This window comes from Dermacentor albipictus, chromosome 10, assembly GCF_038994185.2.
Source record: "Dermacentor albipictus isolate Rhodes 1998 colony chromosome 10, USDA_Dalb.pri_finalv2, whole genome shotgun sequence".
In the NCBI taxonomy this organism is placed as follows: Eukaryota; Metazoa; Arthropoda; class Arachnida; order Ixodida; family Ixodidae; genus Dermacentor; species Dermacentor albipictus.
In genome coordinates, this window is record NC_091830.1 from 25,652,455 (window position 1) to 25,670,969 (window position 18,515).

Below are 18,515 nucleotides of genomic sequence, written 5' to 3' on the forward strand. Positions count from 1 at the left end.
GCATTGAATACAACAGTTTTATACATTCCGAAACTTAAACAATAATGAGAACATTCGTGAAATTCAGAAGAGTGCACAAGTTTTGCAGTAATCTGGAAGTGAATGTCACATACACTTACCCTATTGATATTATTCACTGGAGCTCAGCAATTATGTACTGGTGTGGTCATGACGATGGATCCAAAGATGGCAATTTGTTTGTTAGCTTGGATGTAGCCGCGATTTCGACGGGTAGTGGTGCATTGATGAGAGCCATTCTGGAGAAAAGTTACGCAGAAGCAAACAAGAGCTGTAATTCGGCAAAATGAAGTCTTTGGGAAGATGTAAGTGGAAGGTCGGTTCACGAGGCGACATATAGAAATGCGCCTGCGTGTACTTCGAAGTTAACAAGAATATCAATTGGGTTTCTTTAAAGACGAAACTTCACAGATGACGAAAATTAAAACCATTCTGGGATGCTGTCCTGGACATCCTCAATTTCCCCCATATTGTGGAATTCTTGAATAGAGGCGTTTCAAGCCAATCAGAGAGCGCCGTAGGAGCCCCGTGGGCCAATCGCAACTTACAGGATGGATAATTTGGCAGTATGGCAGAATTTGACAGCGCCTAAAACAGGTGATCATTAAAACATGGCCTCTGTGACGTGTTTCTGGCCTGGCAGACGCTTTCGGTGCATGCAGTCAGCCAAAGCATGACCTTTGAGATCATCTACTGTTAGGGAGGGGCCAGTTAAAGTTGGAAGCAGTGTTTCTCAACCCCTGCTTTTCTGGATTAGTAACGTTGCTATCATTATGATGTCTTGGTTGACGAAATGTTCCTGGTCAACGTTATTTGAGTCTGTCGAGGTCTGAAATTCTTAGTTAGGAACATATGTGAGGAACTTTTTTTATCACGCATAGTTATATGACTTTGTTGGTTACAATGGTTAGTATATTTGAGTCCAGCCTTATCAGCAGAATTCACGCCACTGGGGCTGCTTTTAGGTCTTCTAGTAAGCAAGGTTGTTCACTAGCCTATTTTTGCTTGCTTATTTCTTTCACGGAAACAGCATCTACATCAAAGTTGAAGGACAGAACAACGGGAAAACACTGGGGTACATGGAGTTCGATGTCGAAGTCAAGAAATAGGAAAACGACTTTTAAAATACATGAGACTAAGATGTCAACGCCATGGAAGAAATGTCAAGGAAGCTACGTTTGACAAACCTAACTCCAAAAGAACGTCCATGGCAGTTTTTCGCAGCAACGAAGGTGGGAAGAAGAAGCTGTTGTAAGGAAAAAAAAGTTTTGTTACCGCTGAACGTGAGGCCCGTTATTGATCTCCGACAATTACCTATTGATTTATGTATTGCACAGCTGGATTAACAACCTTAAGACATTTTAAACGTTGTGAATCTGTTCCGCTGCGAACAGGACGACCAAAATAAAAGAAAGCATAAAATAAAGAGCAACGAACAATGTGCAAACAAACTTGGGATAGCGACCATGATTGTGCGAACGAATAAAAGACAGACAATTGTTGCAGAAAGCCAGCATCTTGAGGAAACCAGTGAAAAATCAATGTATTTATACATTCTCAATATTTTTCCAGTTGATACTTCAGGAATAGGGTATGTGGGGCCAGAGTACAATAGTACGGCAACGCAAGAACTTTGGCTATAGAAACACACACAAAGCTTATCAATATTGTAAGCATAAATCCGCCTACGCTAGGTAAAGATGTAGGTGACAAAAGGAAACTTGCCGAAGCGCTAGATGAAGATTAATAAAAGAAATAGGGAGAAGTTTGAAACTAATCTTGAGACCGCGATGATAACAGCGGTGGTTAAAATCAACAGTGCAAAACGCATATAAAGCTAAACAAACAAAGAAACAAACAAAAGTGACAAGGGAGAGTAAATACAATTAATGTCATCTCGCGACTCAAGTGGTCGAGATGTCTTCGGAGATTATTAGTGCCAGAATCCGGGCCGATGGAACCGGCGAGGTCATTTCACAGGCAGGTGGCACTTGGGAAAGCAGCGGAAACCTAAGCAGCTGAAAGCAGCTAAGGGCACCTCAAGCTGCCTCATTGCATCTTTTATCTTAGCCACCGTCATTATATTTCAGCAATGGAAACATATAAAGAAAAGAAAGAAAGAAAGAAACTGAACGTGTTGCCGCTTCCGTTTGCACGAAGATGAGGTAAAATGTGATCTGCATGATAGCGAACGATCGGACACAGACACGTAAAGGGGAAAGCCAGACACCGTAAATGCATTGGGGAAGGGGCACTCACGTGCGATGTAACGTCGATGGCTTCAGTATTATTGCTTTATTTCTTTTAGGTTCTATATTGGTAATCGTACTTTTGAAAAGCAAAACGATGGACCTATGCTGTGCGGATTCTAGGAGGTTAGATTTCAGCAGATAGAGCGACTACAGTGAAGCAGCAAATTCAAGCTGCACAGGGAAAAGTGTTTCGAAGACTAATTTGCGAATGCCAGATCAGCGGTTGCTTAGCTTTCGGCGCAGGTGTCCCCCAAAACCTTGAAGTACTTGCAGGGACATTTCCTAGTACTTCTTGCTTCGACATGCTAGAATGTTTTAGATATATTCCCAACGTTACTGATGCTTCCGTGGAAGGTTTGTATTGTGTTGCTGTCCCGTCTTTAAAATTTTACGAAATTTCTGCCTCCGCCTATTGTGAATACATCTTTTATATAACATATAAGTACTTTATGTATAGCAAAGGCATGTTTGCACGCTTTTGCAATCTTAGTAATTTATTTGCCAATGTTTTGCTCTGTAGAGTATCTTAGAAGATACAGAGATACATGACAGTCGTTCTCGATTTCATGACCATAATAGTAAGGAAGAAAAGAAATGGAATGGCGTATCTTGCAGAGAACTGTATATGCCCCTTCTAGTAGAAACCGATTAATAAAATAACAGGTAATGGCTTTATGCACCACGGAGATCTGCTGCTATCTCGAATTCCCAACAGCGATCAGGTTCATCTAGCAAGTACGGCTTTGCCGTGTTGCTGTTTAATCACTGCGGTTAAGCAAAGTTTGCCCCTAAGCGAGCAGTTATAAAGGTGATTATTTTACTTCTATATCTATTCTCTATTGTTAACCTCTATAACAATTCTATAACCATTCTCTGATGTCACTGATGTAAGTCTCGTAGCACACACCACGTCATCCTATATTGTGTAGCAAAGGCTGTGGTGCTGAAAAATCTGTAAAGGCTGCCGTTTGTGCTTGCATTTATTGGAAAGAAGGACAGAAACTTGGCCCTCACATAGCGCAGCTCGTGTGAAGCCTTTTGTGAGAATACACCCTCGCCGAAGCCAGGAAAGAGCCATCTTTCGACGAGCACGATGGCTTTTTATTAGTGTATTTATGGATTTGTACTATTTTTGTGCAAAGCTCTGCCTGCGAGAAAAAAAAAGAACAATAAGTAAAGAGCGCTGTGAACAACTGGACGCAATCTATTGTCCTATCGCGCAGCATCGGTTGCACTGTGGAACGGCTGGAGACCAATACTGAATATGAAGCTTGTTACACCGAGAAAACACTTTCTGCTGAGCACGTTGATATTTCCCAACAACGGTGCTGTTTTCCGTCTAATCGTACTTTCTTGGTCTGCTGTGATTTCCTCGCCGCAGGTCACAGGTAGGGTATGCATGGTTACAATCCTTCGGCCCTTTGCCCAGAGTTTAACATTGCAGGCCTAGCTTGGTGCCGGCTTTTGAGCAAGCAGAACTATACTGATTAAGATAGAGTTTGCTGTCAACAGTAGCTTGCGCCATGCGTGAATTTCTTGCTTTAGGGAACATCTTCTGGAAGCGGCGTTGACTCCATGTCAGCCTGACATGGGTAGGCACTGTAATGTCATTCTGCTTTGCAGAGCTTGCGAAAATATATATCAACTCAAGGTGCCCACAGTGAGTTTCCCAACGGAAGGGAGCCCTCAGAAGAACTTTGAGTTCGGATAAATGTGACAGAGAGGCAATAGTGCAGCATGGTGGAATGTTCAGTATTTGTATTTTGCGAATTCAATGACAAAACTACGAGTATGTGCAGATGTTCCAACTAAAATTAACATGAACCAAAATCACAGGAAGCTGCGCCGTTCCTTGAGAACTTATAGTGCAAAAGTATCATTTTGGGATCGAAAAAGAATACGTGGGTTCCACGCACTGTGGGAATCGATGTAAGCGAAGCTTTCTTTCTGTACTGTTCGCGATGACTGACGATAATTAGAGGTGATGTTGACGGCGCATGTCTAATCCCTTCCACTGTTAGCCCAACACGAGAGTGGCGAGTTTATGTTGCACGTTACCTTAAGTGTTCCACTGCTGATTGTCTGCGTAGTACACAGAACGCACAGGCAGAGGTGTTTCCTTCATTTCAGCCGCATTTCGCCACCGTGGAAATGCGGCTGTCGCGGTTCGGGATTGAACACGCGTTCTCGAGCAATGCCATAGCCACAAAGCTACAGCGGCGGGCACAGAAGTGTTAATTTTACGTGCAACCGCTTCCGTAGTGTCTTGTAGGCCGTACGGTGCGCTTTAATGCGGCTCTGCTCCTGCACGCCTTGCGTAAGTTATCCACTTGCGAAATTTACACGGGGGTTGTTTTTCAGAAATAGCAGAAACGTATCGTACCTTGAACTTAAGTTTATCTCATTTGCCCGCAACCGGCTGTCGTGAACATAACAGTAGCGTTTCTTTGCCTTCTCACGTCATCCCCCCTCCCCCCCCCCATTGTATAGGAGCTGCGAGCGCATAGTGCCAAGGCTGGTTACTCACTCGTTGCTCGACTGCGTCGATTGTACCCATTCCCTACCTACTCTTCCCCCACCCTTGTGTTATTGTATCGAGCTTCTCTCTGGACTTGCACGTTAGATGCAGGGCAAGCGCTGCAATTTATGCAATGCTTTTGCGGGGGTCGCGGAGAAATTACCGCTGTCGAGAGGCTAATGCGGTTACGCCCAGTGAGCTCCACAGAATTCTGGGCGCATTCAACGCCCTGCAATGGTACAAACGAGCTTCTCGCGTCGACTTTACTCTCTGCCACCCTGCTGACATGTATACGCATGCTCTGAACCAAGCCCCGACCCGGTGTGCCAGATAGCAGCAGCAGCAGCGGGAAAGTCGAAAGAAGAAGCAAAAAAAAGCCTCGCTTTAAGAACCATTGTTTCAGAGAGTGGGCTTACAATGGACGGGCATAACTTGAACGAAAAGGACAACACAAAGACCGTTTGTGCAGTTTGTTTTCGTCCCTAAAATATCGCTTTGCCTGCAGTGATGCATTCTAAAATAATGAATCTTTACCAACTTGGCCTCCTTTCTGACCTTTCTGACGCCTTGATGAATCTGAGTCTTCTGAAAAGACGCTCGTTCCGTACAGGGGTTAGATTAACAGGTTGCATTATATTTCAGTTCTGTCGGTTTGAGCTTCCTTCGCGTGCTCCCACTAAGCGACTTTGCTGTCGGTTTAAACGGCGCCCAATGGTTGAGAGCTGTTTGAAAATCCAGCTCCTGAGAAGCGGGAGATAGTAATTTACGAGTCTGTTTTGCTGTACTATAAGCCTGTATGCACTACATGTGGAATGCCGCATCCCCGCAGCGGCCGTAAATCACCAGTGAAGCTTTACGGTTGTGTGCTTACACCGTCGCTGTGGTGGCAGATCACATGTTCTGTCGACGGTGGCTGTTTCGCTTGCATTGAAAGAGCAGGGCCGGTATTTTGTAGCGATGCCTTTTCCGATTCTATGCTTTTTCAGGCTTTTCGCGCTTGGCCACTGGTCAGAGCGACGGTCTGCCCACATCATCAACTAGATCAGGCGGCCAGGTGTGGTGGATGATAAGAATAGCATAGAATAAGGCATAAGGCATCGCTACAACACACCGGCCCAGATGTGTCCTCTGCATGGTATCTTTCATTGCGTGTTCCAATTTCCTGCTGCTTTAACATGCCATAGCCTCTTATGCCCATGCTGTAGGTTGTTGCAAAGGTCAGCTTGTACTCTGTTCGGGCGAGTATTCAATGCTGGACTGCTGGTTCCCGGCTGCTGCAGACAAATCTTCTCATCGTCATCCCGTAGGATAACAGTGGATCCCTTGCTACCAAAACCGCAATCTTCAGCCAGCTTTCGAAGCGCTGCTGCGTAGACGAAATTGGACGAAATTGGAATTCATAGACGAAATTAGAATTCAATTCCCATTTAGCTTCGAGTTTAGCAGCTGTAATATACTTTTCTTGACGTCATTTTTGTTTGCAATAAGAAAACCATGCATACAAGGTCGATGACCCGAGGTTCACGCGCTTATGAACAGATTTGCTGTTCTCTTCGCAGCTTAGCCAGCCCATTGGAGTTGACGAACATTCCGGTGAGGCTGAACGTGTGTTCTTCGCATCAGTCGAAAATTACTGGACGCATTTTTTGGGGTAGGTCGTTGGATTCGTAATAGAGTTTCAGTCATTCCGCATGCTCGTTCCAGGGTGCGTTCGTGTCCAGGTGATACTCCTCGATACCCGTGAAAGTGAAATCGCGGCATATATGCAGGATGAACCTGCCTGCCGGATGCCTCGTCCCTAACTGTATATACGTGACTCTCGCTAGCTCGGCATAGCTCACAAAGGTGCATAGATTGAGGCTATACAGCGCACAATGTTAAGAAGTGTGCGTCACTGCTGGACTGTTAGTCGTAAATGGTACAGCGCGGAAAGTGCACTGACAACAACAACAACAACAACAACAACAACAAAAAAACACACTGCTGTTCGTGTAGTTTTCGCATTGCCCACTTTATCACGTATACATACCAATTCGTTGAACTTTCCATATTTTCTATCTTAATTCACTGATAGTCACCCCACCGGTAGGTTTCTTAAGATAAGGAATGGGGGAGCCCCAGGCGGGGAGACGGAAGAGCATAGGATACGTCACCGGAAGCTCGTTTCCTGAAAAGAATTGGCATGAAAACCGTCTGCTTTCGCGAAAGCCCATGGCATGACCTGAAGTGGAACGGAATAAAAGCGGTTGTGTGAATGATAGATAAACTGGCACATGGGGGTTTATCTTACACGTGACGCTAGACTATAGTGTCACGTACCATACGTAGAGAGAGCGGCTCGAGTGAAGTCGGCATCTTTCTTATCAACAGCTTCACCGCAGGTGCTCGGTGCGATAATCCGAAACTGAAGACTGCTCTGGAGATTTGTGAACGTTGAAGGCCACAAGTGACCTGTTGAAAGGAGCGGGAACATGGCTGCGATGCAGAAGGTGGCTCTGGTGTTTGGTTTGCTGCATCTGACGTCGGCGTACCTTCAACGCCCAAAGATAACTGCGTGTTCTGGTGCGTTTCTAAATTGCAATTTACTTCTTATTCTGTACACGTTGTGGTTACTTTTGACAGATATTTTATTTGCATGGAGCGTGTTTTCGAACACACACACACACCAAAACAGACTCGTGCGCTTCTTTAAGTCAAAGAGGAGGCTGAGCCTGTCGCTGACAGGTGTATCTGATCTACACTACTTGTAACTTTATGCATGGCTGGGAAGAAATATTAGGGCGAGATATTAAGTGTGTTAATCATGTCATGTGCAAATATATGGCAAAGTACAGTTTATCTCACCGGCAAAGTGGACGCTATGTTTGTACAGGGATTGCTCCAGCAAAATTGAATGCTTTTGCCATTCAAGGTTTCCTCTGAGTGCTGTCTGTGGTATATACCACATTCCGTTTTAGCAAGAAGTTACCTGGTGTGATAAAGTGCTTGCAACATACAGATTTATGTTGATACCTTAGCGCTTCCAAGATTTCAGTGCTTTGTATTCTTTGTCCAAAGAAAGCTGCGCGTGTGCAAGCATGCGATGCCTTGTGCAGACTAGAGAAAACAAAGCCTAAAATTAAGGGAAACGTTAAGAGAAGATTCTAATATTAAACGATAGAATGACAGGTATATTTCGACACGAGATACATACTTTGTCTGTTGCAGAATACCCGAAAAAAAGAGAACATGTGCTCTTTATGACCGTGTAAGGAATTCAGGCTTAATTTTAATCTAGGATCATGCTTAAAAGTTGGGAATGGGGACTGCTGCGTCTATTCTCCCTTTGCATTAGGCGTTCGTCGTTAGGCCACCTTATACTCAGTTTCCCCTCGGGGCCCTCAGGGGCTTTAGAAGCAAATCCATCCAGCAAAAGAGTTGCGAAGATCGAATGCGCATGTTGCAATCTATGTGGAGCTAAGCGTTCATGAAGTGGTTAATGGAAGGCTTTAAATTTATCCCTCTCATTTCTGCATGATTGGGGTAACGACCACTGGCACGCGAATGTGCTCTGCGTAGCCGTGCTACGCAGCGTAACAAACCTTACATAAGCTTCTATTTGTTCATTTATTTCTGGTTTATGTTCAATGTGCCGGTGGAATCTTGACCAGTGCCCTGTTGTGGGCAAGTCACATTGTATGGAAATCATCATCATCATCATTATCATCATAACCAACACACGGGCACGCTTCTTGACAAATTCTTCCCCGTGGGAAGGTATCATAGTATGGAAGTCAAAATCATTATTGACCCACGGCGATCATCTCAAAGAGCTGTTGTTGACACAATATGCACCAAAAGTTTGTGTGCCAATCCTCCATTGCGTGTATATACATGAAAGTTATCATCATAATCAACGTGCGGACACGCTTCCTGGCCGTCCTCCCGTCGTCAGTATCCAAGATAAAATAACTTTACACATCGTCAGCGCACAGATGTTTCTTAAGCACACAGCGTTGATAGTACGCGAGTATGTTATTCAGTGGTTTCATTATGTGAACCCATTAGGCATTACGTAAGAACATTGGGTAAACATGCGGAGAACGAAATGGACGACCGTTGAGGGGCATACCTTTCAAATTTGCTCCATATATTTAATGAAAAAGAAATGTTGGCCAAATACTTGTTTGCGCTCTTAAACATAACTTCGCACAGCTGCGCCGCTTGGATTCGACCACATCGTCCCGGGGCTGTATGCACAACAGGGCGCCCTACCAGCGGCACTAACGCGCAACTTTTCTTGTTTTTTGTTGCATCGAAACACTGCCAGTGACATAGGGTAACCAGGCACGTACACAGGCGCACCCGAAAATAACATGCGCGCACTATCCTAAAGAGTACAATGGAACATTAGAACCTTTCCTCGTAGTACCAATTTGACAGTGCAAATGACTGTTGCGGCAAACATAAACATACAACCGAGATAATGAGTCTCTGCCACAAAGTGCCCCACTCATCCTTGAGACTCGCTGCTTAGGCAACAGTAAAGCTCTACAAGAAACACTTTACATTCCCTCCGTTTTCTGTAAAGGTCTTGTGCTGCATTGGGACTCGGAGAGTGTTGGCATCTGTGCAGATATATTGGCGCTGCAACAGGCAATACTGTAGTCAGCAAGAACGAATTTGTATACATCGCAGAAAAAAAGGAGGAATTTTAAGAAATCAACGTCAACGGCAATGGTGGCCGGTCTCAGCAGTGCAAGCCTGCTGTTGTCGCTGTAAATGAGTTCGAGACACGAGAAATCAATGAAATGTACAGATTGTTTTCGTCTGCCGTAGCGTCGCAGCTTGTGATTTCATTATACACCCTATAAGTTATGCTGATGCTCTCATCTCAGTAAACGATGCCTGTTTTAGACCCTGGTATGTTGCCTAACCTAATATGTTTTCTCCAGTGTGCTGTTAATTAACTGGCACCGACCGTTCTAAACTGCCTGATGAAATTTCCGGCTTTTTTTTCTGAACGCCATTGCAGGGAGGACAAGCGATGTCGTTACCTTGCGTGATGTCACGCTGTCCAACGTCAGGGTCGGCCGTACGATGATCTTGAGCTACAGCATGGAGGTCAAACGGAATCTTACCAGGCGTGCGAAGATGGCATTCACAATCACATCTGGATCAAAGAAACTGCCTTGTTTGAATTCGGTCGGCTCCTGGTGAGTATGCGGCTAAAACCGATGCGTCTACAGATCTCTAGACACTGGCACCAGAGTTCTTTAAAATGCGATTCACCTTTTATATGGCTCTTTCACTTTGCGCGTGGGCTTCTTTATTAATTTGATGTTCATTTCTTTTACTCTCATAATCTTTCGCCGTTACAGAATGGGTTGGTCACAGTGGCCGTACTATATAATTGCACCTAAATAGAACACAAAATGTTTTCTGGTGAGGATCGCAATGTGAGAGATGAAATAATAAGAGAAAAAATTACAAATGTAACGCAACGAGAAGGTCAAAGTTCTGCCATTTAAAAAAAAAATCTTAATGCAGTTATACTCGAGGTTGCCTGAAATCATTCACGCCCAGGGATTTATCTTTTATAACGTGTTTGAAATAACACCCATTCATAATGGTTGCGAAAGTATGCGGGAAAGGCATTCAATTATTGCCGCTTCTCGGATGAAATGAATTTTTAAATGTTACATTCTTGCAGTGGGGATAAAAATTACATGCATGTTCATGGTGAGGGGATGCAAGTGAAGGGGGGGGGGGCTATAGAAGAGACGGAATGAATTTGTTTTTGCAGCAGCATAATGCAACGAAACAAGGCTGCATATTCAAGCGATTTATAAGCAACGGGACATTAAAGGATAATTTTGTGTGCATTACGTTTGCAGTGCTGTTGTAGTTACGACCAAGGAATCTAGCTGAGTGACTTTGCACATCTTCGAGCTGGCTGCCAGATGTATAACCTGTAATGACCATGGATGTATAAATGAGTTTTATAGCTCTTAGTACCTCACGCCAGAAAACATAGGTTGAAATGCAATAATGCTACCTTTATCTGGCTTTTTGAGTTGGCTTTCGCAGTGCAACAAGAATTGTTTACAACCCCAACCAAACGGTATTACGAGGATAACAGTAAAAATTTACTGCGGCACAAACAAACATTTTCCGATGTGTTTTGGCATCGCAGCACCTACAGGATGTGCGGTAGCACTAAGAAAGCCGACATGCAAATTGGCCAGCCCTGGAAGAACAAGTGTCCCATCAACATAGGGAAGTACAGGAACAGCCTGAAAGTACCAATTGCATTCTTGGCGTGGTTGTACATTACGGTGAGATAAAAACTTCCAACTCTACTTGTCATCCTGAGAAGAACTCATAACCAAAACTGTATGCAAAAAAATCGTGCCTCATTATATTTATTGGCAATCCTTGACCGACTTTCTCGACCATTTTCGATTCAGCAGGAAAGTCACAAAATTTAGTTCGATCCGTGGTAGGTGTGCAGAAGTGAAAAAAAAGACCTTTTCTCTGCTATGAGCCCAGTGTGGCATGAATATTTTGGTCCTTGAATCGCATAGCAGAGTGCAAAAATATCAGAACCGAATGCATCTTCTGAATTTCGCTCAAGGCAAGAGAAATTTTATTTAGCAAGTGATACTGATTTCTGTCCTTTACGGTAGCTGCAGCCATTCTTAATCCTTGAAAGTTATAGGGATAACTAATTCCTTCATAAACCTGTTCAACTTAGAGGCCAAAAATATTCAGAAGTTGTCTATGGGTTCTTACGAATCTGACGCAAAAGTAATTAGGAGCAAGACATAGTTAAATGAATTCTGTGGCAGCGCTCAAAAGGGGGTGTAAATTCTTGAAGAAAGATAGTTGACATTCAATTGCATGACGAACCAAACTAAGAAGGAAATCCATACGAGTTGCTCAGAAACGAAGTTTCACTGCTCAAGAAAAAAAAAAACATATTCTGCTAACGGCATTAAACACACAATCATTCTTTATTTAGCCGTGTTAAGTAAAAGTAAAGGTCGCGTCAACTGCGCAGTGAAAAATACTTTCATATGTATGACATGCGAATGTCATAATACAAGTACTCCTTACAGCCTCAAACACTCAACATACGTAAAGTTCATAAGACTCTAGCTAGCTGTCTGTAGGGAAATCGCGTATGGCTACGAAAAGACGGGGTATGCGCACATGGCCCAAGTACCTTCGTTATAGAAGAAAAAACGTGTCTGTACAAGTGGCTGTCTGTCTAAATTTGTGCCGCAGTTGACCGCGTTGTGAGCAGCCTGTGAGAAAGTGCGCTACCGAAGCGTCTCGTCCATCGCAGCAGGGATAGTTGGAGGTTGTCTTTCCCACGTGGTGCGAAAATCGAAGCATATAGGTCATGCCCACTTACAAACAATGCAGAGGGACGGTCAAGTTTCATGCTTGCAGAAACCCCATTGGAAAGGCAGGTGTACGCAACACAGCAACGACGTCTTTGGTTTTCTCGTTGTACCACATGTTGTACCACATGTCTTTTGGCACGGATGAATTCTGAATGGGCATTCAAGAAATAAACATCAGACACGAGGTGGTCGGTTACATCCTTCCTAGTTGCAATAATGTGACTAGGGAACCACTGAAATTGGACTCAATGGTCGGTCTAGGTGACGGTAAATGTCGTTGCGACCGCCTACGACAGCGACCAGGAATCGGCATAAGCACAATGCTGACTCAATAATTCCAGTGCTGCTGTTGAGTCGGATTATATTACCTTTGCAATTGTTATTTTGTTCGTCGGCAGCGCAGTATCTTGCTGTCTGAGGACTCCAAAATATTTCTCTCGAGTTCTTTGCTGCTAGTATCATTGCACGGATGGCAGATTTTATTTGGTGCAGCTATGGTACCGCTTAAATCTTGAAAAGCGAAAAGTTTTTGACGTTTACTCTACTTGAAACTGTGATTTTGACAAGTTTGCTTGAAACTGTTCACTAAACTCTCATGCCTCCATCTGCCCTGCATAATGCCCCTCAAGCTCTCGTTTGGCTTTGGCAGGCCCGCGGTTGTGAATTGGCATAGCATATCACAAATATTTTGTAGTGATTATTGTGCGACATGCGATAACTTCTTTTATTTTGCGCCTGGATCTAAAAATGAGACGTGGAGCTATTCTTCGTTGTAGATCCATGCGGCTGTCCTACAATCTACTCATGTTCAGGAGAATCCTAAATTTAGCCTCTAATCTACTGATACAGTGGTGGTTCCTTATCAACTCAAAGAATTGTCATAGCCATAAAAGCTACGAACAGACACCACAGCGGAGCGAGTCAGTACAATCTTGGTAAAAACTGGAATTGCAGCAAAGGGCTCAATTTTACATTCCTTGTATTTGGGGCACCGTAGTCGGATGACGAGAATTCGTGTTGCTGGTGGTGGAGCTGCCTTACAGTATGTGCCTTAGAAACTGGAATTGCTACGCAGCGGTATTCCGCATGTGGCGTTTCAGTACATTTTCTTCACACATCATTAATCATGATATTCAGCATCAAAAACTGGATCGCTATGGCGTAAGAGGCATTGAGCACAAATTAAGTCTTATTTGCTATACCGTACGCAATTTCTTGTCACTGAAGGAAAAAATTCCTCAATAAAATCCTTAATAACAGTCGGCCTGCAGTGTAGCATCCTGGGATAATTTCTGTTCATACTTTATAATAATGAGATTGTCCGTATTGATGAAACGGCACATTATTATAATTTATGCTGATGCCACGAGTTTGTTCTTTTCGAGCAAATAATGCGCCGATTTAGGTAGTCGAGTCAATAACGCAGTGCCTGGAATTAGTGCATGGGCTCAAATGAACTCTCTAAAACTAAACATTAATAAAACGAAGGCTGTTTTATTTCAGCCCCGCAGCATACATATCCAGCTGCCCACCATTTGGTTAAATAACTCTGAAATTGAAGTGTTAAAAAGCTTCAAATCACTGGGCGTGTACTTTTCATTTAACATGACATTGAATGGTCACGTGAACTAAATTATTAATAAACTACCTAGGACAACCGACATTACGTGCCGCCACTGTTGCTATTTTCCTACCTATGTTAACATACTCATATATAACTATTTTCTTCTTTAGTAAATTGCGCGTTTCTTGTATGGTCAAATACAACTGCAAACATCAGCAAATTTGCCGTCTTGCAAAAGAGAGTTTTACGCCTAGCTTGTAAAATCCCATATTGATCACATACTGCAGACTTATTTAAGAAGCACCACATCGTTCAGGTTCCATCAGTGTATGATTACAAGCTATGTCGATTATAAAACCTTGGTTTACGGGGGGAAAATAATGACTCCGGCACAAGCCTAGCAAGGCTAGAGAAAAACTTCCCTACCTACAATATACGGCATCCTGAAGTGCGGTATGTCGCGAAATGTAGAACCAATTACGGAAATGACATGTTAAAATTTCAGCTGCCCACACTTCTAAACCACACAATAAAGGAAAATAACGTTAACATGCCTGGTATGTCACCAAAAGAAATGCGCTTAGTGCTTATATAATGGTGTGATACGGTGACTTTCTTTTTCTTTATGCCTGATTTACAGTCGCCTTTTCGAGCGACGTTCTATAACTCATGTACGTGTTTCCTCTTGGTAGGTTGTACTCCCATAGCCGCGCGCTCTTATGCTGTCCCATGTGCTAAGGGTTCAGAGCTCCTCAAGCATTTCTCCTAGCTTTTACCTGTCCTCCACGTAACTTTTTTTCTTCTTCTGGAATAAACTTCAACTCAATTCAATTCAATTAGCGTAAGAAAGCTAGGTCAGTTAACCCTAAAAGGCACAACAAGCACCGCAAATAAATGTGGCATTTTCTTTTCACGCGGTGATGAAATCTCGGGGCTTTCCGCGTGACCAGGTCTTGAGCTCGATGTTCGATAACTGACGGCCCACAGTGCGAATGAAAACGTCAGTCGCAAGAAAAATCCCATTCGTAAAGTTTAAGTGTCGATGAAGTGAAGTGCACCGTTCAGAGCAGTGAGTTCCGCAGCCAAAGACGTTGCGACAGATCCATCACGAAACCGTATGGTGACATTGCTCTTGTCACCACAAACACAGCCCCGCCGGGAACTTTTACCTGCCACCTACCTTTTGCTAGCCAGCGGTTAGAAAGTTGTGATCTGCCACCTCGGGAGTGGCACTTTTTGGCAGCCGCTCGTATCAAATTGTTCAGTGCATGAATATCCAAGAAAGCGGTTGGCAAGTGGACTGCCACGGCTGCTTGAATGCTAAAGTTGGGGCACTACGTGAGGCCCACGATTAAAAGTATATTTACGTCCAGCGCCTTGGCCGAGAGTGGCACTGGCTGACATTTCCAGAGCTAATGTTGCTCACAGCCACAAATGCTCAAGAAAGCAAACGGGAGGATGGCCGCCGTGGTAGCCAGATTAGTAAAGTCGCATAGTGCGGGAAATCTGAGTCCTGCTCCCAGCTGCAGCGAGTCATCGTTTAGTACACTTTCATTTCGCTGCTTCTTAAAGGTTCTAGATTTTGCTTAAACCGCGCAAATAATTTGGCCCATCCTTTCTCTGGCTTCGCTGTTGTTTCTTCGTATGACCGCGACAAACCAAAATTGAGAGTCCCTAGGATCGCCTCATCCTTCTCGCTTACAAATAGATTTCCGTTTGTTTAATGAAGGCAGCAGTGCCCAAAATGACCAAACCTTATTTCACTCTACTATTACTTTGAACAGAAATGCCATCACATCAAAGGACGTCTCGGGATCTTTTAATGTTAGAGTGCTACTGATGGCTGTCGGGCAGAATTTGAGGCTTTTGGTGCTTCATATGATGAGTTGCGAACACTGAACAACTGTTCCATCTTTGACCCGGGCATGTATCTTGAGCGTTGCTGGAATTTTCAAAGAAAACAATCATTGCTATAATACCTATCACACTGGCATCTTGATTGTTGCTTTGAATAAAAGCAATGGTTCTCTGATATAGTGTCTGCTTGCTTTATTTTCAGGACAACAAGATGCACTTCAAAATCGAAGAAAGAAGTTTTCTAAAGCGGCTAGGTTGTATAGAATTTGACGTAAATGTCGAAAAAACGAAATGACACATGAAAAATAAAGCTAAATATTAATGCAAGGAAAAGAAATGCATACATATACTGGAAACATACCTTGTGCGAAGTCTTTGTTGTAGAAAATATGGTCATCGCATCTCTTCGTATGAAAGTGTAGGGAATAAAGAGAAGAATACAAGGGAAATTCAGTCTATAACTATAATCATTTAATGCATCTTAATATTAAGGTATTTACTTACAATACATACATCGCCCATGTGGGGCATTAGTCTACGGGGGACAATAACATTCAAATACAAAGAAATACAAATACATAACAAAACGCATATTGGTAACATGTCATTCGGAATTGCCTACAGGAAGCAACTCTGAAATGTGGTTTAAAAATAATAAAAGGCAACGAAGAGTCAGAAAGAGCTATGTCAAAATGACTAGGAAAAAGAAAAGAAACATAGGCGATAAGTTTGAGCTGTGCCTAGGCTGACATGAAATAAAACTATGAAGCACAATAGGAGGCAGTTTCATGAGGGGGCTTATTCTATCGTTAAACTGTATGTGGGGAAAATGAATATAGCAAACTCGCGCAACTTTAATGTATGATTAGTACAGGCAGATATCTACGCAGGCTCCAGCATGCAGTTTTGTCTTTGAAAGTCTGTTAAACCATGAAATATTTCATAAATCAAAGGGAAACGTAAATGTTTGCACATGTCTTCGAGAAGGGGCCATCCTAATGTATTTCTTATTTCGAATGACGTTTTGAAATAGTCATAATTACCTGTGATGAAACGGACCACTCGCAACTGTACACGCGCTCGAGCATCGATGTTAAATTTAGTGAAAAAATTTCAAGTATTCCACGTCTATTCTAATAATGGGCGTACAATCGACACATAAACGACTACGTACATTCGACATATACATTCGACATATAGAGAAGTATTGAAGGGCTATGTTGTAACGAAACATTTTTCTGGCTCTTTGTTTCCTTTTTATGTGGAGAGCTGTCTGGCCCATACAGTTTCTTATATTTCGTGTCTGAGTGAACCAGTCTGATCCTGGAGACCATGTAACAAAAGCTGCTGGCTTGGTGAGCCAGTCCCGACTCCATGTAGCTTACGATATTTGTCCTCGGAAGGGTTTCATGTGGTTTCTAAAGCAGGCCAGTTCTGTAATCACTTCAGTGTCACAGCACTCACAAGCCTCGTAGCATTAACCAATAGGAGTAACCCATAAGTGTCCCCAGCAGCATAAATCCGCAGGTCTACCGGTAAGGTCTACCGGCAACCATTCTCTGATAGTTCCTGTCCGATTTTTTTGTTACTTCGAAACTCCAGTCATCTTGTTCTCAGATCTCTGAGTTATTATATAGCAAAATGTTCCTAGCAAGATAAACAACGGCACGAAATTTTCACCCACAAGGTGTCAGCTTGGCTGACAGAAAGGCGGTCTAAATTTAGATGGCTACTCACCCTTCACTAGGGTGCAGCAGCGGGAATTAAATACACAGTAACACAACACACACAAGCGTATCACTTCGCCATTTCTACTAGAAGTTATATGTACTACAGCACCGAGAGCTTTCGATGCAGCATTGATGGTTTACCGTGCTCAAATAGTCAGTGTGTCCGCGAAAGTTCGCTAACAGAACCATTAGAGCTAGAGCAAGAAAATTTGCAGGTAATATTGGGCATGTTAGAACCGAAGCCTGTACATAGTTAAACTTGTCCACAATAACTGTGAGTACTGCTAAAATTCTGATATTTTTATGATTGCGCTTAGAAGCAATAGGAGGTTTTTCAGCAGTGACGGACGGGAAACTGTGAGTCATTTCATGTCTAAAGGGTTATCAAGTTGGAACCTGCTAGACGTGAAACGCGACTTCAAACATGTCGGAGAAATTTATATGTTTTAGATGCTTAGGGGTATCGAAAGAGATTATTAAATATGTTCTAATTTCTTCTTAGATTCATTCTTGTCGAGGGACTAACACACTCGCCGTTTGCAATCCAGTTGACATCTAAGCACGCAACAATACAGATTGCGTTGGCGGAAACGTGAGGAAAAATTTGCAAGAAATCAATTGCCCATTGAAAGTACCATAATCATTTAAAAGATACTGTCGGAGTCATTAAAGTGCTTCTTCGGGTCATGAATGAAATCTTTGAATGACAAAACTTCTAGTCCAAAAAAATAATATAAAATGATATTGATCGGTACGAAATATGGGCTGCTCTGTCACTCTTCGTACTGATGTTTTTATTTAATCACTACGGCACTGATTAGTGTTAGTGTTTGCTACATGCATCGCAGAGAGCTCCACGAATGGAAGCCTCGTGAGTCACCTGTCACTATTTAACCGTGCAATTAGTTGATGTCCTGGTGGTAAAGACTGTTAGGGCGTTAGCTCTCAGAAAGTAACTAAGTATACAGTAGGAAACAAATCTAGGCTCGGTGCAATATATTGTTCGCATTTTTATATTTGCTTTATTTTATCATCGCTACGACGAAATGACAATTCTCGTTATCGGGGAGCTCCTACAAACTGCTGCAACGCCGCAAATTCTGTCAATAAGTTCATATAGCAGCGGTCGACGTAGAAAGAAAAACAACTCCGAGGGAAACGGCCTCACGATGACCACCGACGTTA

At 43.1% G+C, this 18,515-nt stretch overlaps 1 protein-coding gene and 1 long non-coding RNA gene across 3 annotated transcripts in view; one reads left to right on the plus strand and one right to left on the minus strand.

Annotated features, from left to right (window-relative positions):
* The first annotated feature begins 3,495 nt into the window (after positions 1-3,495).
* Positions 3,496-15,956, plus strand: LOC139051082 (uncharacterized). 2 transcript variants are annotated; one of them, XM_070528161.1, is made up of 5 exons: positions 3,496-3,658; positions 7,159-7,350; positions 9,803-9,983; positions 10,964-11,105; positions 15,803-15,956. In XM_070528161.1, the coding sequence occupies exons 2-5, from the start codon at positions 7,260-7,262 to the stop codon at positions 15,893-15,895; spliced, it is 507 nt and encodes a 168-aa protein (XP_070384262.1). In that variant the 5' UTR covers positions 3,496-3,658; positions 7,159-7,259; the 3' UTR covers positions 15,896-15,956. The 2 variants fall into 2 exon arrangements, with proteins under 2 accessions (XP_070384262.1, XP_070384261.1); XM_070528160.1 differs by having other exon boundaries at positions 7,170-7,350.
* The window catches only part of LOC139051083 (uncharacterized), a 7,915-nt gene continuing 511 nt past the window's right edge, over positions 11,112-18,515 (minus strand). Inside the window, exons 2-3 of the long non-coding RNA XR_011509221.1 lie at positions 15,962-16,004; positions 11,112-15,685 (exon numbers count right to left, since the gene is read on the minus strand). This is a non-coding gene — a long non-coding RNA (uncharacterized lncRNA). The remainder of the gene's footprint in view (positions 15,686-15,961; positions 16,005-18,515) is intronic.

What these genes read in the sequence shown, in the direction of transcription:
- LOC139051082 (XM_070528161.1), top strand. Translation starts at nt 7,260, where the DNA reads ATGGCTGCGATGCAGAAGGTGGCTCTGGTGTTTGGTTTGCTGCATCTG. An exon ending in AAAGATAACTGCGTGTTCTG is followed by an intron (nt 7,351 to 9,802) that starts GTGCGTTTCTAA and finishes ACGCCATTGCAG; the next exon opens with GGAGGACAAGCGATGTCGTT. An exon ending in TTGAATTCGGTCGGCTCCTG is followed by an intron (nt 9,984 to 10,963) that starts GTGAGTATGCGG and finishes TTGGCATCGCAG; the next exon opens with CACCTACAGGATGTGCGGTA.